Here is a 27,110-nt window from a genome sequence, read left to right as displayed (position 1 = left end):
CCGATTCCGTCGAGACATGCCAGATGACGTCAAAGTGTTTACCGTTTGGGTTGCGTTACATTCGAAGAACTGATTAAGGAGAAATACTTTGCAAGAAGGGTATGGCGTTATCGGGTGATGACCTTACTTTACTCGGGCTATCCGTGAACATGGCCAAGAATTGCTTCGCCAGACTCAGCCTCATCTTAACGCTTTCGTGAACCTTGATATCAAAGTACTCTTGTCTAAAGCTCACCTGATCTAGGTTTTCCTTGTGGGAGTTTTACTCCTTCCTAACTACTTACGTTCTTCCCGAGTTATACAGAGGATTGGCACGTCAGGCTGGCCCTATGCTAATATGTTATGCCTATAACCGTGCCTTAGCAAGGTTTATTGCAAGCAGTTAAGATTGTCTACTAGCTACAGTATATTCCTAAGTAGACACTTTAGGTATAGAAGATACATGAAGTTAGCAGGTAGTCAGCCCGACGTGCTAACCCTCTGTACCATATCATATCTAGTCCACTATCGCGTCTTTCTCCAGAGTTCAACATCCCCACGATCTCACCGATCTACATACTCTAACATCCCCAGCTTGAAGCAACGTGAGCTTCATTGAGTCCCTGCATGTTTCCAGAGTTTCGGGTTGACGTCCTGGCATTGATCAACATAGACTCATCATGACCCAGTAAGAATACTAAGGCGTGATGAAGACATTCGACGAACTATTGTCTCCATATTCCCTCTTATCGATGTCCATGCCATTCTCACCTCTCTATAGAAGTTCAAACCACACATTCTTCCTCACGATTTCTGAGCAGCATAGTCAAGCCAATCACCCTGAGTAACGTGTTTTCTTTTCGGAACCAGACAGGAAGAATCCCCGGGAACCTTGGGACAATCCAGCGGCTCTCCAGAAAGCCGGGAAACATAGCGCCTCATCAGTGACAATCCCCGACTCGCCCGAAAGACCCGAAGACTTTCTTCCCGGACCCGCCAATGTAATCTCAACCGGCGCAGGAAAATCATGATAAACTGATTTCATTTGTTCCTATCACCTTTAACAATATCAAGCATCAGATTACAGTCACCCACAAGCCTGGAATCCCAACATCCGTTCCAACAGACATCCTTCTCGACATATATATTTTCCGAAGCCAGATTCATCTGAAATCGCTTCTCCGCTTTCCGGGACATTCGATCTCGTATGCTCGAGTCTGGCTTCAGGAAGAAATCACCGCAGAAACCTTGGGGTTGCCGTTTATATCTTGCGGAATACCCGGATAGGATTAGCTTGTATCGGTGCTGGTGAATGAGCCCCTGGCTACACGATAATGACACTATAAGCCATGTCCTGCATACACAATTAGCTGATCTACAACACGGAGGGAGTAGGGAGTCTGGGTTGAGATGATTGTCAAACCATGTTGCAGTCGAGCACACTTCACATTCAAACACAATCATGCCTTAAAATCATTGAAGCCAGTCATAAGCTGAGTGATGATGACCTTGAGAACTTATCTTACAAACCATGCCTGCACACTTCCATTCAAACGACAGCAAGAAGAGAGCTATCGTTCCAGATAGATATCTCCCAACTTCCCTTTTATCACTCCACCCACTAGCCTGCGGATGCTTCACATAATGAAGTTCAGTGACCGCCAGCTCCATCCTCGATCTCCTTCCCGGATTCGAAAGATTCCCCTCAACACTGTCGCTATCATAGGTCCTCATGCCTGCTCGTCTTCTTGCACATCCTAACATCCTGAGATCCCTCCCCTCAGGCTCATCACGAAGGGAAAAGGCCACCCCATCAACAGTCAACGCACCACTTCTCCTATCGATAAAACATACTCCTGGAGTCCTCGACGGACTTCAATTGTTATTCCTTCCATTAAGGAGAGGCTTCACACATCTCTCTCTGCCTGTCTACTCGACACCTAAACCCAACAGCGCCCAAAGGCACGACACCTTACAGAAATCCATAAAGCCCAACGATCCCTCTCACGACCCCCCACTTGTACACTCCTCGCGATTGCATCGTGACAGGCGAATGAAAGGTTTCCATGACGGCAACCCAGAGATAGCATGTGGTGGAAGGAGATATTCCATTTGTTATTCGACGGTGCAACAACGTTAATCTAGGTCGTAGGGACATTGATTCGAGTTTCACAAACACTTCAAGGGAATCCAAGCTGTAATAAAAATCATCTCATTTGCGACTACACATACATGCGAAGCACGAACCCACGCTAAAAGATACAGCCGACGACATCTAAACTCATGCCAATCGTGCCGCTACGTGGTATAGATTTACCAAAACAAAAAAAGAAGACAAACCAAAACGGTAGGTAAACCCATGTATCCCTTTAACACGCCGAGCGTCCAATAACCCTATCATTGCATATTTTGAGAAGAAGACCAAGATAAGAAGGAAGACAGGTGTTGAAGGAAAGGGAAGGGAAAGGCTAACTCCGAGAAGTAAGCATGCAAAAGGAGAGAAACGGGAGAACGGGCAATATATCAAACAGCGCCCGAAGCTTCCCAGGCCCGATGCCAATAAAATCGTACCTAGTGCGCCGCCATAACATTCCTCGTATAGGTGAAACCCCACGTATCGTGGACGCAGGCGCACCTGAGGAAATGAAAGAGGCACCAACCAGGTAGATGAATGAACCGGTGCCAGAGTTCTTTTAGCGCCATCAACGCCCCAATATGAATCAAGCCGCCAGTTTATCTACAGCCCGACCTAGAGATTACTGAAAGAAATGTTTGCGCCGCAGGTGTGAAGGTGTGCTAGAAGAATGTCGTGGTGGAGGTGCGGATACGCCTATGTCCGGTTGTACAGGTGAAGGGTGAAAAGGCATTGAATTACAAGGGTATAGTCCGGATCGTATCTTCATTCAGATCATCCGACTCGCAGAGCTCGGATGTCATGTTTCTCTCTCCAAGTCTGAATAGGGGCTCCATAAATCGAAGCGTTCCTAACTGTTGAAACGAGTTAGTAACTGGTCCCCAAGATCACGCAAAGTTGATGAGAGATCCTTACCGAGCTTGCATCTGGCCTCCCATATTGGGCATGCCCATTTGTACACCATTCGGCATTTGGGCAATGCCATAGGGATTTTGGTGAGCTGCCTCGCCGCCTAGGAATGTGTTCATGTTCATACCGCTGAGGCCCTGAGCGTGAGACACTGGGCAGTCTTTGTGTGCGAGAAGGAGAGTTTTGAGGTTGACAATCTCCTCGCGGAGTTGAGTGACGGTGGCAGAAAGGGCGTCGTTCTCCGTACTGAACAACTCAACCTTGGTCTGAAGGTTCGCCAACCACTGCTTCTTGCGCTGTCGGCACTTGAGAGCGGCAACCCTGTTCCGCTCCAGGAAGTTCTTGCGCTTCTCCTCGTCGGTCATCTTCTTGCCGTTCTCGTCCTCTGGCTTTGGACTGGTATCATCTTCAGAATCCTCGTCCATGTCAGGCATGCCGTCGTTGGCCGACTTGGCCTTCTTTGCGCCCTTTGGTGCCTCGTCTGCTTTCCGCTTCGTGCCAGCAGCTTGCTTAGTGTTAGCGGCACCCTTCTTGCTGCGTGATGGTCGGCTGTTAGGCTTGGCATGTTCACTTCCGCTCTCAGAGAAGTCACCCGTTTCAGCGGAACCCATGCTGTTGATGGAGCCCTTGGTGTCTCGCCGTGAGGGTTGGCCGACTGGAAGTACAGGCATATGGCCCACATTGGTGCTCGACGGCGCCTGTGTCGTCATAGGATAATTCGATGCCCCATTGCGTGCACCAGTTGTTCCATTCTGTGTTGCAAATGAAAGAAGATCATTGGCGGCGTTGCTAACGTCATGATTGGCATAAGGATCGGTGGGTTGGCGTGGTGCCGGAGGTTGCTGTGTCTGGAAGTTGCTCTGTCGGTCCATGGCTGCTGTTACGACCTCAGGTTGCGACGTGGGAGCTGTGGTAGCAGCGGGTTTGTTCTGGCTTGCTTGGGCAGCCGCGCGGAGAGCAGATTGTTGAAAGTCGGCAGTACTTGGGGTGACACCTCCACTTTGCAAGTTGAATAGCGCTTGTGTATTGGGTGATGGGGCAGGGAACATAGACCCGCCTCCACCGGGTGTGAGACCTGTGCGCAAGGAAGATTCGTTGGGTGTAGGGAAACCGCGGAAGGACTCGCTGAAGTAGTCAGTCTGGCTGGTCGGACCAGTTAGCATGGCAGGGCTCAGAGGTCCGGCTCGCAATGACTGCCACCCAGGTGTGATGCCGGGGAGAGGCGAGGGTGATGTGATGTTGGCGACTGGTGGAAGAACGGTACGGCCTGGAGTCTCTACTGATGGGTTGCCGAAGGACTGTTCGAAGACATTCGGCTCGAGGTTGAAGGGATTGTGGTGGACGCCGCTGAAGTAGTCGCCACCTTCCGCTGCAGACGTGGTTGGTCGAGGGGGAGGTGCGAGGGGTGCGTTCGAGGTGGCAGTCTTGCTCTCAGCCTGTGAAGTTGCAGCCTCTGAAGTGGAAGCTACCATCCTGCAGTGTTAGCTTTCGATCGAACGACAACGGCGACGACAATTGACAACAAACAGTGTTGGGTGGAGGAGGTCCATCGATGACGTCCATGCGAGGATGGGTACGACAAGACGGTTGTATTTCTAAGCGAAAGGGACGGGCAAGTGGACTTGACTTACGCTTTTCTTGCGAGGCAGGTTCGACTTTGGTAGGTTCTATGCGACAACATTGTTAGCGACCATTATAGTTCATCGCAGCGAAGGCTGGCAATAGCTGCAGAGGTGCAATGACGATGCGACGACAATACTATGCTTGCACAGCAGCGTAGGCATCTAGCAAAGCATGGTGCAGTGAAGCGCAGGGCGGCGATGACAAAGGTAGCGATCATCGCATGAGGGTATACACACCTTCTGTCTTAGTCACAACGGGTATCTTCTTCTTGCTGTCCTTGGGCGAAGAGGACATCCTTGAGTTGGATTGTGGAGGAATGCTCGCTGGTCTTGAGGTGACGGCGGCCATTATGGGTGGTGACGTAGTTAGATGGTTGAGAGAGATCGCCCTGAAAACTTCGGTCCTTTCAACTCCTCAACTCTCACACGAACTTGTTGTAGACGGGTGGACGGCACGGTACGGGGCCTAAAACACAACTTGGACGGTTAGAAACGAATGCGCACGACAATGAGAGAGGGAGGCTGGTTGCAGGCAGTTTGTGGGTATTGAGGTTGTTGTCGCAGGCTCGTACGCGCCGCGGAAGGGAAGTACTGTGGGTGTGTCCAGAGAGGGAGGGAGGCAGAGTGTGCAGCAACAGCGACAGCAGCAACGCGCATCCACACCCGCACCCACAACGACGACGACAAGACTAGGAAGATCAAAGGATAGATTGGGGCGGCGCATAGAACGTACCTTGCACTCGACGGCAGGGAGGACACGGGCAGAGCGGGGTTCAGCTCGATCCGGGTAGAATAATATTATTGAACTGTTTGGTGAATGTGCTTCACAGCCAGACAGAATCAGACAGGACAGCGCAGACGAGGAAAAGAAAGTGTGGAGGGAACGACGTAGGTGTGTCGATTGGGGGGGGAAGGTGGTTGTTGGGTTGATGACGTCGGTTCAAAAACTGCCTGGGCCCCCTTTCTCTCTCTCTCGCTCGCTCTCTGTCTGCGGACTCTGCAAGCGAGCGAAACTGGCAAAAGACAGCACGCGCGCGCGCGACAGTGACAGTTGGTAGGAGAGGAAAGAGTATTATCGACGGGGTAGTGGAACGTCGACGGTACTTTGGCGATGACCTTTCGGTAGAATAGAATCGTGGTACCACTGTACAGATGAGATGTGAGGCTCTGCTTAGCCCTTTGGGACGTGGGACGATGATGATGATGGCGAGTGGTGAATTGAGTGGGTGGATGGGTGAGGGAGGGAGTCGGACAGAAATGACGAAAGTGGTGACGAAGTTGTTCGAGGGAGGAAGAAATTCTGGGAAAAGAAGGGGAGTGACGCAAGACCCTCACGTGATGTCACCCGTAACTTCTTGGCAATTCCCTCCCCATTCCCATTCCCTTTCTCCCCATTAAATATTCCACTTTCATCCCATCCACCTCCTCTTGAATTAATAATAACAACAACACCCACCTTAACTACGCCTTTATCCCACCATCTAACTGACTACACCATCATACAATTGTTTGCTCGTAGTCACATCTACATCTTACCCTACTGAACAACTACCTACCTGAACTACACCACCATCTAATAATACATACTCACTTGATACTTCATTTACGACTACAACAACGTTCAAGTCTTAACTACCCACCCATCCATCTCCTCATCCATCAGTCGTCAGTCTAGGTCTCAGCCTCTCCCATCAGTCGACCGCCGATGATGATCTCGGTCTTCAATCGTCTCATCCTCTCTTCAGTCTTAGACGGTCCGTCCGTCGTTGCCGTCCTGGCGCAATACACGGGGGCGATGATTGGTAAGTTCCACTGACCGCCTTGCCGATCTTTTACCCAGACGGGTAGGAGACTATTCCTCTGGTGTCCTATTCGTGTCCACAAGGTTGTTGGAGACGGGCATGCAATCATCGTCCGAATCGCAAGCCATCGCGACCTATTGTGGTCGCTATCGTGCGCTTTCGATTACCCGGCAAAGGAGGGATGGTAGAAAACATACCCATCCATTATTCCAAGCAATTGGATATTCCCCACACGATTTCCATTGGGAAGTCTCCTTTGACCATGATTGTTGTCATTTAGATATCATTTAGATGTCATTTAAAATACAGTGACCGCAGTGCGAGACTACGAGTACAACCTAGTCCAGTGCTGTACAACACACTCTGGAAACGAGTCCACATCGCACTGCATTGCATTGCATCGTAGACAGCGCCAAAATCCCGCGTGGCAAACACACACGGGTCTGTCAGTTCTGTCAGGTCTGTACTCAAGGTCCGAATCTTCTCCAAATACGGAGTACTAGTAGTTACCATCCAGCCATGTATTACGACCTTCTATCTACAATCTTCATTGTTCTCTATCAAGATCAAGAGGGCACTTGAGACTGCGACATGTGCTGGTGCAACCCTCAATGACTTGTAACTACCGCAACCAGGATGAAGGGGGGGAGAAATGCTGGGACTGAACCATCCGCTGGCTGGGCTGATGCAGGACCACTCGTTCGATCTCTGGACCTCGCCGGTTGAGCCGCGATCGCCGATGACACACACTTATCCCTACTCGTACAACAAACCTACACTTTCAACACCATCATCTACAGAGTACACACTACAGAGACACCATTCTGGCACGAGCAATCTTCGTACAAGAACGAGCAAATGTTTCCATGTCGTTCCTACTGATCAATTCTGCCACGCAGTAGTAACTCTAGTGTCTTCCGGTTTTTCTTCTACGCCGTTGCTACTGACACGCAAGATGGCAAATTCCCCCTTTTCGCCTCTGCATTGGTCATCCCTTACGAGGTGTGCCGGGACCGCTGTGAAGGCGAATCCAATAATTTTCTTTCCATTCGAATTCTGCACTTTTAACTCCAACTCGATAGGTAGGACTTGTGTCACATTGCTCCTCGTGCCAGGCGATGGCGCCATAACCCGGACAAAGAACCCGTTTCAACAACCATCTCCCGGTACTTTACCCCGGCGGTGCTTTTGCCCATCTAGGTATCTACATTGCTTTGTTTTGCCTGACTGTCCGCCAAAGAATCTAATAAATCCTTCCATGCCCTTGTGTGCACTGTGAACCCAGATGCAAGCCCGTCAGCAAAGAACAATCTATGGCTGACCCGATGAGACCAACGACCATCCAATACGCCCAACGGCTCGCCTAGGCTTACTCCTGCATGCTACAGCTACAATACCCGCACGATTCGTCTAGCGCAATTCCTCTCTACAACAGTCCTTCTACCTACTGTGTAGTCTAGTCCTGTACAGTACAAGAACTTGTCTCCGTCTATCGATTCTACCCCTGGTTTCCTTAGCCGAGTCCGCATTTGGCACGCGAGATCGTTTTTTAGACTTGTATGCTTCCAGTAAACAATAACGTCACTGTTCTTCAATGGTCCGTTACAAGTCATTATTATCAGCCTTTGCAGCTTCAAACGTGATATGCATGGTTCATACTATCTACATCAACATCTCGTCATTATTATTGACGAAAAGAAAGTTGACTGTAGCCCGTTTGGTAACTTTAACAACATCTCCATTTGTATGTACTTCGTAAAATTATCGTGAGCCTATAAACACACATTTAAATACTTGAAAAAATAGTTGAAAAATCGACGTCACATGTACAATCAAATCTATACACCTACTAAACGCAAGAACATCTGTTTCAATAATAAATAAATAAAACATCACATTCCAATCCCAACCCTAATCCAACAGTATCTCACATCAAAAACTACCTCGCCAATCCACGTACCGATCACCCATCTTCACTATCACAAAACACCAAAATCTTAGGCGCAGCAGGTATCCTATAGTACCTCATTCGCGCAAGAATAGAGACCACACAGGAGAAATTTCCTACGTAAACTACATCCACAATTTTTTCAAGCAGGCCCCTTCTAGACGCGAAACGTCCAAGAATTATAAACTACTCTGCTGGGGAGACAGCGGCGTGAATTTCAGATCTCAGCAGTGGTAGCGGTGATTATGATGGCATTCCATGATTAAACTAAACGACCTGCAGAGGAATAGCATGTGAATTGATCGAGCATGACGAGAAGCCTCGATACCAACGCTCTGTACACCATCAGACTCGTCTATAAGAAACGAGGGCAATACATAGCGATACATTTCAATAGATCTTTACGATATCACTACCTCCCAAAGAGCTCAGCTAACAGAATTGCCTGTGAGAACATGTAGCAAGATGGGGTTTATGAGATGTCGAGCAATACGTGATGTGAATGATGACGAAGCAATAAGTGCAATGGCTGTCTGTGTTTCGATGTTGTGAATGGGTTAGATGGTGTCGGTGGGATATATGTACGTACATACACACGATGACCACTTCTCTGTGAAAGTCTGACAGACACGCGAGGGAGGTATAGGAGAGCGGTTCGACCAGGTGGGAGATAGGTAGTGTTTGGAAACAAGATTGAAAGTAAATCAAATGATTGCATGAAATCGTTGCTACGCACTTCGTAAGAGCAGTGAATGAAGTACCGTCACATTGGTCGCTCACTTCTTATATAATAGATGATGGTAATAACAACACATAGCCAGTTCTCGAAAGAGCGTCCCTAAAACTTTCCGAAAACATGACGGATACGCTTCGAGTAAGTCAGCGAGACGTTGATACAATATCCAACAGACCAGGGGAAAGTGCTGGTTTAGTTGTTCCTTACATTGTACAACTCTGGAATGGACTAACTAGACGGTTTCGCTCCGTGGAAAAGTTATGAAGGACAGTTGAGAGGAAAGTAAAGTTTCTCGGATGCGGGGGTTTCAGTGATGGATTTGGGCTGCATAAATAGTTGCGATCTTGCAGTTCTGAGGTATATCTTTTGGTGGATTTGGGAAGTAGAGAACTGTGGGAGGGATGATTTCAAGGGGGCTACAAAGTTGCGAAGATTTTACTGAAACGTTTGGATTGGCTGAGATAACTTTAACGCGTATTATGGATGGATAAGGGAATACAAAGGTCGACATATATTCCCAACGCTGGTTCGAGTCTGCTGTTACATTTAATTAGCATCACTGGCCCGAACAAGGTCACCATTATACATAGAATTCATACTCACTCAAGGTGTAGAAAAGGACTGGCACTCGTACTACAACTAAGTAATTTCTTCGTTAAAACTATCGTCTGTGCTTGAGTATGATCTCCCAACTCGTAGATTCTGAGTCTCTTCTTCGGACAATTGACTGCGAGGCATTATCATTGCCTAGCCGTTGTTGTAACGCCGAATGACTCCCTGTCCCACGTTTTTTTTAAGAATGTGCAAGTACACAAGGGGAATGATATGTATAGCGTAGTGTAAAGCTGTTCTGGTTCAGATGGTAAACACGAATATTGGCAAATGCATTACACCCCTGAAGATGCAATCTAGGCGGTCCGGCAACTGCGAAAAGAAGGAAATGTGAACAGAATCATACCCAACTACTGGGCTCGAAAAAGAAGAACGGAGTCTGAGATTCAAGATCCTTGGACGCATGCTAGTCAGTGAATGGAAAGTGCTATGTGTTGTCCCTATATCAAGCTGTGCTATGCTGTTCAAGAATTACAACGAATTACGAAACTACGGAAAAGTAAAATCGAAAAAAAATCTAGCTACTACTCTGATTCCCTCTCGATTTGTGAAACCGACCAACTACTTCGTACTCCTGAAATTGAATACATACGTATGAATCCTACCCCCCTTTCCCATTCCCCTTCTGCACAGTCCTCCTTCGCAAATGTAACCTCCAACAAGAAAAAATCCTCGATTTCGAGTCCATCCCCCCCATGGACTCTCCCCCTTCTCTCTGATCTCAAGAAGAAGTGAAGGTAGACATGAACATCCGCTATCCAAAACCTACCCGGCATAAGAACCTCTAAGTACCTTTGCTTCACGTCTAACTCCTTTTTGCTTTTGCTGGATGCGTATTGATACCATTCCCTCTCTCCCTATTCCTTCACACGAATATTAGTATGGTACTTTTATGAAATGAAAATAGAAGATAAGAGACAGCATGTGAACAGTTACCATTCCTTTTCTTCCGTCCGTTCTTGTTTCTGTCTCTATTTTCCATGTACACGCATGTGTTGGTTGGTTATTTACTCCATTATACACTCTCGTAAGACTTCTCCATTCAAAGCATGTAACATTAAACACCCTCTTCTATAGCTCGGCCCCTGGATTGTTGATCCAAGCATTGCCTACACGTGAGCGGTATGTGCTTCAAATCACGGGCCCTAACGAAGAGAACGTACCTTGACGAAGCACTGTACGTTCCATCTTATCTAACCAACAGCATATAAAGATAGGGGCCATTCACCATCGCTTAATTCCGAATATACCGTACACACACCGACCTCTCCACAGCAGCCGGGAAGACATTTGCAAGGTGATGGGCAGGCACTCTGAGTTGCCCTTGACCTTTGGATTGTCTAGACAGATGGACGCATAGTGATCATGAAGATGAAATGAAGCATCTGTGACACCCAACCCTACGCCTTAGAAACGAAGAAAACATCCAAAAGTACGCACCATTACATCTACTCACGGAGTCATCCATCATTCAACCAACACACAATAGCTCAAACATCCAACACACAAACTCAACACCATCGTCCTCAAACCCTTCAGAAACCCATCGATCCCCCTCGGAACAGTCTATCAAGCCACTCCACCCCCCCCTTCACCCCACAATACAAACACCCACAGAGGTCAGAAAGACCGACAGGGACATTCTGCCCGCGTCGTCGGTCTTCCTTGCCTTCCTTCCTTCCTTCCACCATAAACACCAGTACTCTCTGCTTCAGGCAGATAAAGGAGAATGAGGGCCAGACACTCAACTTCAACACCGCCCACCCCGCAGCCCGTCAGACGTTAATTGACAACCAGCATCTTCGCCATCTTCGTGATTAAAGCCAGATGCCGGGGAGGTTTTTCGCGGGACACGTATAGGCTGGGTAAGCATTCAAGGGATGTGAGATACATGGTGAAGCTTGTGAGGCATATACACATGTATGGAGTGCGGAGTATATGTGTGTGTCCCTATATGAGAGGCGGGGGAAGGGATGCGTGGGGTATAAGAGAGCTGTTATGTCAGCGATGTATCTAGGGTTGTTGGCATATGATGCACATATTGATCGATGGACATTGATCTACAATCTACGATTTACGAGGGGTAATCATGATGGTTTTATGGGTAGGGATTGTTTGAAGACGTGCGGGGGGTGTGAGGGGTGTTGATATATATAATATGGATATGGAGGTGAATTGTTATAGTTTTCTGAAGGACTAGAAGGGCTGGTGATGGGGTTGGCGGATGGATGTATGTATTTTTGGAGGATGAGTGGTTACGATGGATTGTCACTTGAGTGCACGATGGGAACGAGTATGATTATCTACTACGTAGGAACAGAACCACAATGCTGCGTGCAATAACTATCAGCAAAAGACGCGTGCACCAAATCTTCACATCCTCAGTGCCAGATGAGATTACGGGAACACAGCAGCGCATCCATCAGTTACACCGTACAACCACAGCACCGCCGACAGGTTTCGCCTTCGCGCATCTGTGGAACGTATATCCCGCGGATCAACGCGGGCTCGACCTGGACCTGCGCACAGAAATTATTCTCCGACTCGATCCGCTGTCATTCCCTCTCCCTACCTTTCCCTTCCTTCGTTCCCTTTTTGCACCTGTGCGTTGTAGTGCGTTGCGTTGGGGGGAAATTTGCAATCATGCGGCAGCGTCGGGATAATGCGCTGTGGTTGGCTGACGGGGGGAAATTGGATGATTTGAGATTTTTTTTTAATTCCCTGACGACAGCAAGTACGGAGTAGTCGTAATCCTTCGCTCGGGAACGTTGCCGTGGGGAAGATTTGATTCCCAATCATCGGCCTAACTGGGGGATAAGATAAGTGCCGTTGAGTAGGGTAACTATTTTACTGTTCTAGAGTCGAGGAGAGGATCAAGGGAGGCCTAGAATCGCGACGATCTCTCTGCTGTGTTCCTGAATTTGAATAATATTAATGGAACCAACTTGTTGTACGGAGTACTGCCCACCCCAACCCATCGGAAGTTTGAGAATTGTGGGGACCGTTGAGGGGGGCGGTGGTTGTGTGTGCTGTGCTCTTACTGTGTACAACGCCGGAGAGTTAAGTAGTCAGGTTAGGTACCTACATAGTTATGCAGTAGTGTGTATGGAGTATGTAAGTCAGAGTTAGTTGATGCAGCTACGTTGGCCTTATTTTTCGTGAAGGGGAGGAGAGCGAGGAGTAACGGGATTGTTGGGTCGGGTCGGTGTACGAAGAATTGGAAGTTTCAACAGAACAGAAGCTGCAGAACAGAACAGAACAGAACAGAACAGAACAGAACAGAACAGAACAGAACAGCGACGGGTGTGACGATGACCCGGCCATGTGTAGTTACCTACAGTCTACAGTGTGCGATGACTGCGATGGGATGGCGCGCGGCGATTGACGACTGGCGCGACAGGAAAATGCCCTTGGGAGTGGAGCCGCTAGGGCGAACGAGCAGTCGAGTAGACTTGAAGTGGTTACGTAGGTGCGTAGGTTGTGGAGGAAAATCTCCCCTCTCGTATTGTCGTCGTTTGATGTGATGATTATTATGCCCGAGTACGAGGATAGCAACAGAAGACGAACACGACGACGACGTTTGCAGACTGACATACGATAGAGCGTGACATGTACCTATAGTGTCACTGTTATGATATGGACGTAGCTTTGGTACAGCAATTGAACACCCCACTTTGCACGTGGAAGGCAGGAGGATACACCTAGACGAGTAAGTACAGGCAGTACAGGCAGTACAGAGTGGATATGGATCGATATATTGGACCAGGGCAGATGCCCATATGAGGTTGATTGAGGAATAGAGTAGAGATAGAGTGGTCAAGATGCAGAGACATTTACCCAGCCGGTGTTAATGGTCGATAACCTATAGTATAGTGACAGACGAGAGAGAGGTACCTATAGTAAGAGAGTGTTATTGTGGGAGAGCAGCCAATGGCGGCGGGAGAGACCCTTTGGTTCCCTTGCTGGTTCGCTTCATGGGAGGGCCGCCCACCCGCATGCCCTAGTCAGTCCAGTTCCACTTCCAGTTCCCTTGGACAGTTCAACATACGGTACGGTACTCGTAGTTAGACGTATACAATGGATGCTACCTCGTAGTCGTATTCAGTCAGTCCATGACCTTAGTTATTATCATAATGGACCAAAGAATCAACACTCTCAAAGAGTGGTAGTCTTAAAGAGAGGATACATCAACGGGAGACTGGGAGTGGATGGAAGCCGAAATGAAGGAGTGACTAGGGTGGTCAAGGACCTAGCCCCGATGTGGTAGTAGCGTAGTATGAGAAAATAGATTAGGTTTGGGGCTCGTGGCTGGCTTTTTGTGGCGTCCGGCCGACTCTCTTTCAGATACTGAACTGTCACTACCTGTTAACAACGGCTCAGCTGAGAGATGATGGCGGTTGTTGAAGTCGTAGAAAGGATAGGTAGATGGATATAATTGCATTGTTGAGTGAATGGGTTAGTATCTCGCAAGATAAATGCATGACTTGTGGCTGTCTTTGCCAATCTGTCCACCCTAGGACGAGTTGAGATAAGGCTGGCACATGCCCTTGTGGATGTACAACCGCAACGACAAAGCAGCATCACGGGGAGTTTCCCTTGTTGAGGTGAGGCAAGTAGAACAGTCGAGTGACAGGATACGAAAGAGAAAGAGAAAGAGAAAAGGAAAAGGAAGTCATCAATCAGTCAGTCAGTGCATGGAATTGTTTGAAGAGTCGAGAGTCAAGAGTCCAGAAGAAGGCCCAAGAGGAGGTACGAAACTGGCTAACCCGAAAGTGGAGGGCTGAGCTCCCCTTCCTTCCTTCCTGTTCCTTCCCTGTAACTGTTCCTTCCTTGCCATGAATCCCATCTGGTGAACCCATTCGCTCCTTCCCTGTTGCATCCAATCCCATCCAACCGCCCCTTCCCTTGTCCTTGTCCCTCCTTGTCTGCCCTTGATCTCACCCAACACACCCACCCATAGCCCATAGCCCTTTCCTGTGTAAGTACCCACCCACTCCACCACTCCACTCCACTCGCTGGTAGACACAGGCACGCCCGGCCCAGGCGTCAAAGGCACCCACACCCTTCCATCCAGCTGCTCCTCCCTTCCTTCCCCTTCTACCCTTCTTGCTCCCTCACCTTCTCACCTTCTCACCTCTCACCTCACCTCACCCTTCAACACCTCCACCACCAACACCATCATTCTCCGTAACCATCAAACACCACCCCCAAAGGAAGTGCCGCTGGTCTCCAAAATCCACCACTCTCCATAACCTTGGTCAATCACCAGTCACTCGTTTCAACCTCCAACTATCGCCTTTCTCTCTCCACATCTCACGATCTACCATCGACCAGCGACCATCGACCATCGACCATCGATCAACAGCGCTCACCTCCGCTCCGTTCCTTCACTCGTCTCCGATCTTGTCCATCCTTATCCTTCCAGACCGTACGGTTCCTATTCCTTCGTCGCTACAACCAATATTTCATTCTTATTTTCGCTTCTTGTTCTTCCTCCGACTGGACTTGATCATCCTGTCCTGGATCTTCTCCCCGCCGGATCTTCCCTCGACGCTATCTCGTCGCTACCTCTCTTCGGACTCGCACTCTACCACGGTACACTCCGGTGCTGCGCGGTGTAGCCAGAGACCCAACCGGACCTCTGCTGCACGTCAACATCCACAGCTACAGTCCACATCATGGCGGCTTTTACTCCTCGAGGTATGCTTTCCCGGACTTTGCAATCACCCTTATCATCCCGCTGCAATCGGACAATCATTGCTCACTAACCACCCGCAGATGCAGACAACGTCTTGCGAAGCATCTTCAAGCGATGCGTCGAATGCCCCAAAACCGAGAGGCCATCATGCTCATCCATGAAGGAGCCCTGCGGTAAGGGCTTCATGTGCGTCTACACTCCCGAGAGCTGCGATAGCTGCGCCTTCGTATCCTGCATAGCCGAGAGTATGGATCCAACTTCATCCGCAAAGAAATCGGACGGTCCCAACGTAGGCGCCATCGCTGGAGGTGTGGTCGGAGGAGTCGTCTTCGTTGCAATCATGGTTTTTGTCGTCTGGAAGTTCTGTCTCAAGGGCCGTCGGCGGCCATACGACGAGGGAGAATGGCAAGAGGTGGACATGGCTACGCAAGAGAAGGCAGACAGCGAATTCATCTCCCGAAGAAACACCCGGGCCTCCACGCACACGGTCGCATCCATGGCCTCGTCTGTCCTCACCCGCGCTTCCAACATCATCCAGATCGCCTACATCCCCGGTGTCACCAACCGCTCAGGACCTGGATCTCCAGACCTCCTCGTGCCCCCCGTCCCACCGATTCCCGCCATGTCTCCGTCGACTGGTATGAGCAGCCCGTATTCCGCCTCCGAACAGCACTTCTTCGTCCCCGACTTCCGCGATTCCATGGCCTCCACCAACACGGACGTACGCAGCAGCTTTGCTCGCACCAGCATCGCACCCAGCCTTGCCCGCGCCAGCGTTGCCTCGACCATGTACCGCCAGAACGCCATCGTCTCTCCTCTCCCCGCGCAGACCATCGTCCGAGGCAAGGCGGCCGTCGTCAGCGTCAAGTCGAGCGGTTCTAACTCGCCGACCGACACGCCTGGCTTGGAGACTCCTCCCGTCCCTCAGATCGATCCTAAGCACACCGTCAAGCCCGTCCGCATTCAGATGCCAGGCGTCTCGACCTCGCCCTCGCTCAGCTCCTCGAACTCGATCCGAAGCACTGCCACTCTCGGAAAGGTCAAGGCGCTCACCATCACCAAGAAGAAGTCCGCCGCAGACACCACGACCACCACGACCACTACCACCCGCACCCCAAGCTTGACATCGACCGCGACGGAAGACACGCTCATCGCGCCCGACGTTCTCGTTCCTCCTATGCGACCGTTGACAGACATCTCTGCCACATCGACCGACGATGGCTTTGGCCATGCCCGCGCTCGCAAGGCCGATATGGATTCGGATTCAGAGTCCGACAGCGACGACCACTCCCGCGCTCGTCGCAGCCTCCTCCGCGACTCGCAGGTCACTGATATTCAGGACACGCCTGCTACTGAGCAGAGTCCCTTCTCGGACAATTCCGCGATCGAGCCCTCCCGGCCAGACATGGCGAAACGAACAACGTCATCCTCTAGCGGGCTTCGTGCTCCCATGAGCCCGATCCGGGAAGAGGCGTCCAAGCGTGCGAGCCACGCATCCAAGCGGACGCAGAGCCCATTTTCAGACGACAACAGGAGCGAGCTTTAAAGTCGGCGCGGCGCGCAGATTCATTTTCATAACGGCGTTTTACGGTATACAGGCCACGACAGCGTGTGTCATTAGGATCTAGGACATCACAGGCCCACAGCGGCACACCAAATTTTTTATTTACTGTATCTACTTATTCGATTCTATGAGATACCCCGATTGTATCTCCACCACCTTTTAGGAATATAATGGGATTAGGCCCAGGCTTTCCCAGTTGGACCGCGATGCCCAAAGCGATATGTGATTGCAGATGTATGCAATGATCAAGGCACTATTTTTCTATGTATCTAGCTCATTACCACCTCCCTTAGGGACGGACAGCTCAACGAATCTATTGATCTCACCAGACGTTTGATTGGAAGATGCTATTCGTGACTGATTGCTATGATGTTGATTATTCACAAAGGAAACGGAGTGTTTTATCCAGGTTCAGATAGAAATGGTCAACGACTGAGGAAAGCATTAAGATATAATGTTCGGTGATCGGCGACGGCAGCGAATCTGGAGGGGTCCGGAGACCACCGACGATGGAGTAGAGGTGGAGCTCTGACGCCAATCAGTAGTAGGCAGGCACACAGGTATATAGCGGGGCAGCTGTCCCCGTCAACCACATCCATTGCTCAACTCCGCCTTTCGACTTTTGACATTTGCGTAAGTCCAGTGCTGTACCGTTCAAATATCACATCATTGACCGCTCTTACAGTTTCACGACACCTTCTTGCCACCAATTTGCTGAGGCCATTCGACTAGACATCTTTTAAAGAAGAGCAATCGCAGTATCGGAGCTCTCACCACCACTATTACAACCACAAGATATAGAGGACTCGAGACCACAACTACAACCACCACCCAAGATCACGATCGCCACTCAGTCTATAGAAACCTCCACAGCAATCGCATGACACCCTCTCAAACTCCATCCTCCACCCCAACGTCCCGAATCGAAGCTCTATCCAAGCACCTCCTCCCCCAATCCACAACAACCACAACCACAACCACAATGGCTACCACGACATCCCCCGAAAAGAAGCCCCCGATAACCTGCCACATTCTCGACACGACGCGCGGGCGGCCCGCCTCCTCAATCCCCACAACCCTCACCCTCCACAACCCACCCCCCACCATCTCCAGCGTCCCCCTAACCTTCACCTCGACCACCAATTCCGACGGCCGCGTCACATCCTGGACGCCCACCGCCGCCGCCTTCTCTTCCTCCTCCTCGCCGTCGTCGTCCCTGGACGCCGTGTTCGCAGCCGCAGCGGCGGACCAGCAGTACAGTCTGACGTTCGACACGCGGGCGTACTGGAAGGAGAACGGGGTCGAGGAGAGCTTTTACGACGATGTGGTTGTGAGGTTCGTGGTTAGGAGGGCGATGGCGGAACGGAAGGAGCATTTTCATGTCCCCGTGCTGTTGGGGCCGTTTGGGTATACGACGTATAGGGGGTCGTGAGATGGATGGGGAAGGATTGAGGATGGTGTGGGTGGATGGTTGGGTATGTTGGCGGAGTGTGTTGTGGATACGTGGCAGCGGCTGCTTTTCTCGAGCATTGAGATGGTGAAAGTTGGTTTGGTGATGCTGTTTCGTTGGAATCGAGGTGGGAATGCAAGGAAGACATCTACATGCATGTTTGGATGTCCTCACCCAAATCGAACGCAAGAAACATGACAAAAGTCGTGCCTGGAAGCTTAGATCGGATATACGAATGAGAAATTATAACAATCCCCGACCCTTTTGTGTTTTAATTGACCGTCACCATCATCGCCGCTGATGCCCTTACACATGACTATAGCAAGCATGTTTCCCGGAAAACCACACACATACACCCTTTTCCGGACCACACACCCTCCCACTCCCTATACCGCCAGGAACGACATATGACCAGAACAAATATTTAGCAACTAAATCGTATTGTAATCTCTTCAAAAGGGAAAGAGGAAGTACCGGAGAAACATAATCTGCGTATGACTCTAACCCTGCATGTCTGCGGTGGAGACTTTGATATGTCTCCGATTCGTCTCACAGCTTCCTTGTAGGGTACGATGGTGTTACTTATATGCAGATGCCGTTGTAAGCCGCTCGCTTTACGCGGGTAGGCGGACGGACGGATGGACATGCTTTTTGGGGAATAGGCATTTAGGGTCTGAGAAGGTGTGATTATGGTGTAGTCAGAGGGAAGAGGTGCGAGAGGGAGAGTTGTGGTGGAGATCTACGGAGTATGGGACTTGGATTCGTTAGTCGACTACAGGTATGTTACAGCAAATACGCATGTATGTACATATAAACATTAGCACATATAGTCTCCGCCTATCTATGTACAATCATGCCTGCAGCCTTGGCAGATCGCAAAATATTTCCATTATTCCAGAGCTTTGGCGATCGTTTCTTCCCCGTCATCCAATCATATATCTATGCAACTACCTCCTGTCGTAACGTCCCACCAACAACCCCTCATACGACGACAACGACATCCCAATTCCGGCAATCCGACCAAATGTCGTACATAACAACAATTCGCCGCTGAGGCCGAAAAGAGCGAGTGATTGGGGTCTTTGCCGAGTGAGATGCCGATTGAGGAGTCATACTTGGATGGAGGAACGGCTGCAGCGCTAGTTAGTTAATGTTTCCAATGTTCTTAGAGCGCGCATGATTCCTGTATGTATTTGTCTACCTACCATGTTCAATTGGTTTTCGAAGTAGTTCGGAATTGACTTTCCTGTGAAAGTTACAATACGAGTACGGCATATATAAGTATCTCTTCCTCTCGCTCTTCTCGTCGTCGCTCACGATTCTCAGGTGTTTAAGCAATTGAGGATAATACAATTGCCCCTCCATTCACCCAATATCAACACCATCTCTCGACATCAGTAGAATCTCAACATTAGCAAAAACATCAACAACCACAATGTCGTCCACCACACCCACCACCACCAGCCCATCCCCCCTCAAAGCCCCCCAGCACATCCTCTCCCTCCTCTCCACCCTGCACGCCCGCTCCCTCGAGCAAGAATCCCAACTCTCCGCCACCGGCAAAGTATTCTCCTCCACCGTGCTCGGCGACCTCGAAGACAAGAAGAACTCCTCCACCACCTCCACCACAACCGCAAAAGCCGACTTCGACGCCCTCATGCTCGACAAATTCATCGCCCTCGACGAGGACAAATGCCACTTCACCTACCAACTCCTGACCGCGCTCCGCGCCACCAACGTCGTCGAAGCCGGCACCAGCTTCGGCGTCAGCACAATCTACCTCGCGCTCGCGGTGTCGCGCAACATGGCCGCGACGGGGAAACCGGGGACCGTCATCGCGACGGAGAAGGAGGAGCAGAAGGCGGATGTCGCGAGGGGGTACTGGCGGGAGTGTGGTGAGGAGGTCGAGGGGGTTGTTGATCTTCGCGTTGGGGATCTGTTGGAGACGCTGAAGGAGGGGCTGCCGGAGAGGGTGGATTTGTTGCTGTTGGATAGTGAGTTTCTCTTCTTTTCCATTTCATACTATTCCATTCTTCTGTTCTCTCGAATTCCCTCCCCGTTGCATAGGAAACTGACGAAAGCGATTCTTTAATTGTGCAGTATGGTCCGCCCTCGCGCTCCCGACACTCAAGACTGTCCTCCCGCGCCTCCGCGCTGGCTCCGTGGTGCTGGCCGATAATACGATCTCCGGCGCTGAGGGGTATAAGGACCTCCTTGCGTTCTTGCGTGCGCCGGACAGTGGGTTCACGAATGTTACGTTGCCGTATACGAATGGGTTTGAGATGAGCGTTTATGCGGGGGCTGAGTAGGTGGGATGTTCGATTGTGGGGAAGGGGATGGGATGGGCGGAGGATGGGTGATTGTGGATGTATGTACGGGTTATGCTAATAATGATATGATATGATATGATATGATGTTGACTACAATGGTACTACCCAGTTCAACAGAAAATGGGAAATCTAACTGAAGCCCAACAATGTAGAAAGATGGATCATAAGACGAGACAGCACACGATGTACACTTTCCCAAAGAAACAGTGACAGTGTCTTATTCCAGTTACAACGAGAAATGGAAATGCCTTTTCTTTGTGGTCCCCCACAAGCCATTGTGAGACTCGTCTTTCGATACTTCATTATCAACTGTAGTAGAAAAAGTATGTTATTCGTATGATATGATAGGTTATGTTACAATGACACGACATCCAACACCACCAATCCCTTCTTCCCCAGAAACCCCAAAAGAGATCACCGAACTTCAAACCTCACGCCTCACCACTCAATCTAATAACGACGTTCAGTGGTTTTTTGTCCTGTCCATTGTCAGTCATCATATCCCCTTACCCCCAATGAAACCAGAACAAACAAGAAGAAATTGGAAGAACTCACCCAAAAAATAAAAGTATCCTGCGCGCCCCAGTCCCAGCGATCCTTGGCATCCTTAAGGGAAAAATCGAACGCGTAAACGAGCCTCGCGACGACGAGCCGCATCTCCGCGAGCGCGAGCTTCATTCCTATGCAGCTGTGGCGGCCGATGCCGAAGGGCTGGAAGGTCGTGAAGTCGTCTTTTCCCGCAGCAGGGGAGAGGAAGCGCTCGGGGAGGAAGGTGTTGGGGGAGTGGAAGTTGGAGGGTTGGCGGTTCGAGGGGTATTGGTTGTATGTTACGTATGTCTGTAGGGTTAGTTGGGGGGTTGTGGGAGGAGGTATGGGAGTGAGGGCGTACGTACGTTCTCCGGGACGAACTTCCCGCAGATGATGTCTCCGCCTTTTGGCATGACGCGTGGGACGCCGATGACGACGGGCGGGTCGAGTCGCAGGCCCTCGTTGATGACGGCGTTGAGGTACGCGAGGTTACCCGTCGATGCGATCGTGATGTCTTGCTCACTATCGAACGCCTGTCTGACTTCCCCTGAAAGTCGCTGGAGGACGCCGCGGTTCTGCACGAGCTCTCGCATGATGGCAGTCAGGGCACTCGCTGTGGTCTCGCTGCCCGCGAAGACGACGATCATCATGTTGATGGCCCATTCGTCGTCAGTGAAGGGCTGGTTCTTGTCTTTGGTGTACTTCAATGCCGGGGTTACGAAGTCTGGGCGGTTGGACTCCGTGTGCACTCTTTTCTTTGCTTTCTCGGCGCTCATGCGGCGGTGGTCGAGTTGTCGCTGCTTGATCTTCTCCGGGATGACGAAGCGGAGGAGTCTGTCGATGGGAGGGTACTGGTTCAGCGCGGAGACCATGGCGAGTCCCTTTCCAAAGTCCTGTACGATCTCGACCCAATAGTGCATTTTGCCTGTCTTCACGCAGTCGAAGGATTCGCCAAAGGAGAGGTCGCCTGAGATATCGAAGGTGAGAAAGTTGAGCCACTGGGTCAAATCCACGGTGGCACTGCGTCGTCCTTTGGAAAGATTGATCCTGCGCTTGAAGTTGTCGATCATGGAGGAGACGTAACCCTCCACGGCTGGCGACTGGTCTCGAAGGCTCTTCTCCGAGAAGGAGTTTGCGAAGGCGCGACGCATTCTGGCGTGCGCGTCTTCATCCGGTCCCATGATCGACTCCGGTTCGTCGGGGTGTTGCTTCTTGAACCATGTTGGGTTGCGCTTGAATGGGAGGTGGCCGGGCCGGCTTGCGTAGATGTCCTTCCATGCAGCGCCGTCTGCGTAGGATAGCTCGTTGGGCGCGATGCGAACGACAGGACCGTATTTTCCATGGAACGCAGTGAGCTGGGTATGGATCTTGCCTCGCTGCACACTGACAACATAGGGGAGTCTGAAAGCGCACCAGAGACGTGGGCCGGGATAGGAACGGAGCGGATGCAAGTAGACGTTGTAGAATGCATAGAGAAAGATTGTCTACATAGATTTCATGAATTTGGTTCTTTAATCGTTGTAGTCGCAAAACATTACTCACTGCTATACACAAACTTGCGACGAGTATGCCCTGAGCCACAACATCCAGCCCTCCAACGGAGATCATGATGTCATCTATGGGACCTGGCTGTGCCCTCCTTTGCGGAGTTTTGACCACTTGACGACCCCGAATCTAAATGTTTCTTGACGGACTGTTGTGGTTGACCGTGCGAGAGAGGGAGAGGGATCCGCAGCTTGACAAACGTTTGCCTGGAGATTCGTGGAATTATGAGTGGGGTCGGGGACTTTACGTTGTTTGTGGTCACGAACACGAATACTAGGACCATTGTGGATGGATGTACTTGTAGAATCTCAACTTAGATTATCACATTGCTACATGAGAGTTTTGGCATCTACATTTCGTCGGAAGAGGCCACTGAATGGATCGCCCATTTTGAGCATTCATTGCACACTTTGTCTGACGACAACGTGATTTCGCTGACATGTTCTGGTACTGTGGTTCGAAGTAACGAGGCGCACTAGCCTGAAGGAGCGTTCTGTTGTCTTTTCAGCTTCTTTGGGCACAACAATCGAAGCACAGACGGAGCTGGAAATGATATCGCAGCACGAAGAAACTGTCATGTAACTACGGAGTATATGCGCGTGCACTCAATTTGCTTGTTGACGGGACACAGCTGTGACCGACTTGAACTATCGAATGCACTCCCCTCACATCGAGACGATGCATCGATTACTCCCGGGACCATTCTCTTCCATCGGTCGCGCATGAGAAGCAGGGAGAAATCACGACTCGGCTGTAAGATTTCCTTGACTCGCTTCGTGCATCGGTGGGTGTCACGGTTTCGGAAGCTCGTGATGCAGGGCTACCTCGAGTTTGAAAAGCAGTCAGCAAGCAAAAGCACGCGTTCCGTCTGTCTGCGCTCCTGAACCGTTCTCATCACAAACTCCCCGGATTAGAGCTAGCTATGTCCAAAGAGGAGAAGAACGTTTCATTTCCTGACTTGAGGGCCTCGAAGGCTCGTTTACACGATGATGAAGGTTTGGTGCCTGTATCAGAACCTGTGGAGTGCGCACTGGCACTTGAAACATCACCGTACAGCTCCTGACACAGACCTTGGCAACGTGCGGAATCGTTCACGGAGATTCATGAAACGAAACAAGGCGATCATTCTGGCTGATATCGCATATCGCGAACGACACACACAGAACTCGAAACAAATGTTGGCTCCGACATTTGTTTTCTATCAAGACGAGGCACGCGGAGTTGGACAGTCTGCTGCTGACAGGCGAACACGCAGTAGTACGGTCACTTCGGTGGGAAATGCTTTTGCGACGAGAAAAGAGGAAGAACGCCCGAGGCCAGTGCCAGGGTCAGCAAGCCCAGCGAAGGACTCGATATAGGACCAATAGCGCTTCGGGTGTAATGGCCCAACGCCATGCCTGCGACGGGGCTAATTTCAACGAAAGTGGAGGTTTTACTATCACTTAGGTTAACTTAGGTATGGATTAGTATTGCTTTCTCCTCCCATATTTGGAGTTGGACCAGGCGAGACGAGAAGAAAATAGCACGGGATCATAGTCTTCCAGATGCTTAATCTCGGCCGCTTGCGAGGCCTGTGGGGGAGAGCGCTGCATAGCTGCATTCGGATCTATTGTTCTCCGCAAAAACAATATAAATTAGCAGCGGTCAAGAGATCGGTCATACCATCAGTTGCCGAAATCCAGGGAGAAGGGAGAGGTGCAAGTAAGCACAATCCCCTCTATCCGAGGCGGTCGCATTTACTCGCATGGTCACTGGCTCGCAAGACGAGAGTCTCCTGCGAGGGGGGTGAGCAATCATCGTCCAAGGGCCCAAGTGTCCAAGTCCCCCACCCGGGATGTTGGATTATTGTGAACATTCTTGTGTGAAAGGATCTTTTGGCTGCTTTGGCTGCTTTGGCTGCTTTGGCTGCAAGGCGTCGTGGGCGTGTTCGTTCGTGGTGCCCTCGCCGTAGGCAATGTAAGCCGCTACCATGCAGCTGCGCGATTAATTAACACGCGATAATGACTAAAGAGGGTCATTTGTCAATAGTTCTGCAGCCACAATGGGTCCATTTGCTGGGTATTCGACACGTTTTGGGAGGATTTTGCCAACATTTCCAGTAGTGCAAGCCTCTGTAGTGCACGGTGGTGGAGACGATGGTGATCGCTTCAGTCGACAACAACAATGGGTTGTGTGTATCCATGCGTCGGTAAGGCGACCTGCCATCTGATTCTTCCAACCTCTTTCCTCCCTCCCCGGCTTGGATTGTTTCTTTTGAGATGACGGGGAGGTCGCTCGCTCTGGACTCTGGGCTGTACCTTTGCGGAAGAGGTTCGGATGAATTGGGGCCTGCGCGGACCCCCTAGCGACCCCGTCTTTCTGCCTGCCTCTTCCCTCTGCTCTGTATCTGAGTCCAGCCTCCGACTCTGCAGGTACCAAACAAGTACGTTTGAGATCAACGGTTCAAACGGGGGTTGCAAGTGCGAGACGGCAGACATGGTTGAAGGTGCTTGAATCGTATGATGATGGTGGATTATTATTCACTATTGCTACTTCGGGACAAACTCTATCACTCAATCATGATCTTCTGAATTGGGTAGGTAGCTACTATTTTCGTGGCACAGGAGGCGAATGGTACGGTAGTGAGTGAACTGGAACCTTTGAAAGACTTGCCAGTCGCTTGTATCCGTGGAGAAGATTGGAGGCGACCTTTGCCATGTGTGCGAATGGGGCCTGCCCACGACGGAAGGACTGCACCTGCACATATGCGGCTCAGCAGACCGGTACTGTAGAGCCCAGTAATGGTAAGAAGTAGATGCAGTCGGATCTGCCTAGAGAGTAGAGCAAGCGGACGGGGCGTTGTTGGAGTGGATGAAGGGGGGAGAGGAGCATAGGAGGGGCGTAAGTTACCCTGGCCGCGCATCGTGGTGGATGTTTGTGGAGAGTGAGATGGATGAGGTTGGGTGGGTGTAGGCTGGAGGTGATGGGCCAATCAGCGACGTTGCCGGGCACAAGCATTTTACAGTTACTAGGAGGGGGAAGAGGGAGGTTGGCCCGCCCAGCCCGCAAGCGCCTCAGATCTGGAAGAAGCAAAGCAAAAGGAAACCCCCCCTGTTCTAATTCCAGTCCACGGTCTCACATTCAATTTAGGTCGTGCATGTCGCTTCTCGGAGGTGCATGTACTTATTATTGTTACGCCTGTTGGTGGTGGTCTTGACGGTAATGATGGTGGATGACAAGGGGAACCAACGGAGTATAATCAGTGTGTGCAGTAAACGACATACTCCGTAGACCATCTACAGTACTCGTGCCGCAGTGCAGTACACTACCTAACTGGGTGCGAAAGCGAGAAGGCGTATGTGCGGGCGTGTGTGTACACAACACTAGGTACGGGTATTGCAGGCGCGTGGATGAAGAGGCGCATGGCACGGATGATGAGTGGCTTTCTCTCGACTCAATTGCATTGTTCTTTCATGATGATATGGCCTGACACGATAGCTAAGAAACTAAAGAAGAAAAAGAATAGAGGTGTGGATGGGTGGGACATTGATTGATTCAACGGCCCTACTGCAGTCTATCATTTTCTGAGGTGGGTTTTCGTGTGTGGTGGTGGATGCAGTAGTGTTAGCAGTACGGAGTAACTTCGAGGTGCAGATGAAGATGCAGATGCAGGCGTAGCAGGTGGAGTCTACCGTCTCCCGTCCACATACTCAGATACTGTGCTGTACTACCTTAGTCGGGTTGCGGGTAGATACGCAGGGTTGGTTTGGGGACATGGATTATCCATCATGGCTAAGGATGGCTTTGACCAAGGGTAAATGGTCATGGTCAAGGGTAAAAAAGGCGTCAAGGATTAAGGGTTATGGATTATGGGTTTGGGGTAGACTGCAAGAAAAGACGGTAGACACTAGGTACGGAGTAGACAGTAAACCTCTTCCTCCTCCAGGCGCCTTACCTTGTACTCCAATTGCATACCCAATCCCAATTCATACCAATAATCATATTTCCTATAAAGACGCCCATGGATGGAAGCCGTTGTGGAACGAAAGAACCCACCAACGAGCCAGCCTCAATCTCCTCTCCCCTCAGCCTCTCTCAACTGGGTACAGATCTACTACATATTCTCTTCACATCCACCTCAATTCTATCCCATCCATCAAACAACTCTACTTGACTTTTTTGTTTTTAATCGCTTCCACATCAATCTTCCTCTGAACGGTGTCTGCAATCCTTCGTAGTAGTCATCATCTCCTCTCACCACACCACACCACACC

General features: G+C 50.4%; 8 protein-coding genes across 8 annotated transcripts; 5 read left to right on the top strand and 3 right to left on the bottom strand.

Annotated features, from left to right (window-relative positions):
* Nucleotides 1–2,963: 2,963 nt before the first annotated feature.
* Nucleotides 2,964–4,993, bottom strand: BU24DRAFT_413735 (uncharacterized protein; the record flags this gene model as incomplete). The annotated part of the gene is made up of 4 exons (XM_033526174.1): nt 2,964–2,967; nt 3,029–4,487; nt 4,654–4,689; nt 4,882–4,993. 4 exons carry the CDS (start codon nt 4,991–4,993, stop codon nt 2,964–2,966), a joined length of 1,611 nt encoding a protein of 536 aa, XP_033379388.1.
* A 1,203-nt stretch (nt 4,994–6,196) lies between these two features.
* On the top strand, nt 6,197–6,918 carry BU24DRAFT_51980 (uncharacterized protein). Its single transcript, XM_033534355.1, has 2 exons — nt 6,197–6,446; nt 6,496–6,918. Exons 1-2 carry the CDS (start codon nt 6,350–6,352, stop codon nt 6,735–6,737), a joined length of 339 nt encoding a protein of 112 aa, XP_033379387.1. The 5' UTR covers nt 6,197–6,349; the 3' UTR covers nt 6,738–6,918.
* On the top strand, nt 6,827–7,779 carry BU24DRAFT_51943 (uncharacterized protein). The gene has a single exon (XM_033534354.1). It carries the CDS (start codon nt 7,099–7,101, stop codon nt 7,723–7,725), a length of 627 nt encoding a protein of 208 aa, XP_033379386.1. The 5' UTR covers nt 6,827–7,098; the 3' UTR covers nt 7,726–7,779.
* Nucleotides 7,780–15,420: 7,641 nt separating this feature from the next.
* BU24DRAFT_413734 (uncharacterized protein) lies at nt 15,421–16,986 on the top strand (the record flags this gene model as incomplete). The annotated part of the gene is made up of 2 exons (XM_033526173.1): nt 15,421–15,442; nt 15,521–16,986. 2 exons carry the CDS (start codon nt 15,421–15,423, stop codon nt 16,984–16,986), a joined length of 1,488 nt encoding a protein of 495 aa, XP_033379385.1.
* Nucleotides 16,987–17,986: 1,000 nt separating this feature from the next.
* Nucleotides 17,987–18,436, top strand: BU24DRAFT_466781 (putative transthyretin-like protein; the record flags this gene model as incomplete). The annotated part of the gene is made up of 1 exon (XM_033532397.1): nt 17,987–18,436. One exon carries the CDS (start codon nt 17,987–17,989, stop codon nt 18,434–18,436), a length of 450 nt encoding a protein of 149 aa, XP_033379384.1.
* A 1,079-nt stretch (nt 18,437–19,515) lies between these two features.
* Nucleotides 19,516–20,854, top strand: BU24DRAFT_444198 (S-adenosyl-L-methionine-dependent methyltransferase). The gene is made up of 3 exons (XM_033530627.1): nt 19,516–19,735; nt 19,781–20,448; nt 20,555–20,854. Exons 2-3 carry the CDS (start codon nt 19,890–19,892, stop codon nt 20,761–20,763), a joined length of 768 nt encoding a protein of 255 aa, XP_033379383.1. The 5' UTR covers nt 19,516–19,735; nt 19,781–19,889; the 3' UTR covers nt 20,764–20,854.
* Nucleotides 20,855–21,161: 307 nt separating this feature from the next.
* Nucleotides 21,162–23,176, bottom strand: BU24DRAFT_377872 (cytochrome P450). Its single transcript, XM_033524654.1, has 4 exons — nt 22,855–23,176; nt 21,678–22,796; nt 21,340–21,621; nt 21,162–21,263 (listed from the first exon to the last, which is right to left on the bottom strand). The coding sequence occupies exons 1-4, from the start codon at nt 22,918–22,920 to the stop codon at nt 21,216–21,218; spliced, it is 1,515 nt and encodes a 504-aa protein (XP_033379382.1). The 5' UTR covers nt 22,921–23,176; the 3' UTR covers nt 21,162–21,215.
* Nucleotides 23,177–25,345: 2,169 nt separating this feature from the next.
* On the bottom strand, nt 25,346–25,761 carry BU24DRAFT_427248 (uncharacterized protein; the record flags this gene model as incomplete). Its single annotated transcript, XM_033529177.1, has 1 exon — nt 25,346–25,761. A coding segment is annotated over one exon (356 nt), but the record flags the coding sequence as incomplete, so codon positions are not given.
* Between the last annotated feature and the right edge of the window lie 1,349 nt (nt 25,762–27,110).

This window comes from Aaosphaeria arxii (assembly GCF_010015735.1).
Source record: "Aaosphaeria arxii CBS 175.79 unplaced genomic scaffold BU24scaffold_10, whole genome shotgun sequence".
NCBI classification, from domain to species: domain Eukaryota; kingdom Fungi; phylum Ascomycota; class Dothideomycetes; order Pleosporales; genus Aaosphaeria; species Aaosphaeria arxii.
This window is presented reverse-complemented; position numbering and strand designations above follow the sequence as displayed.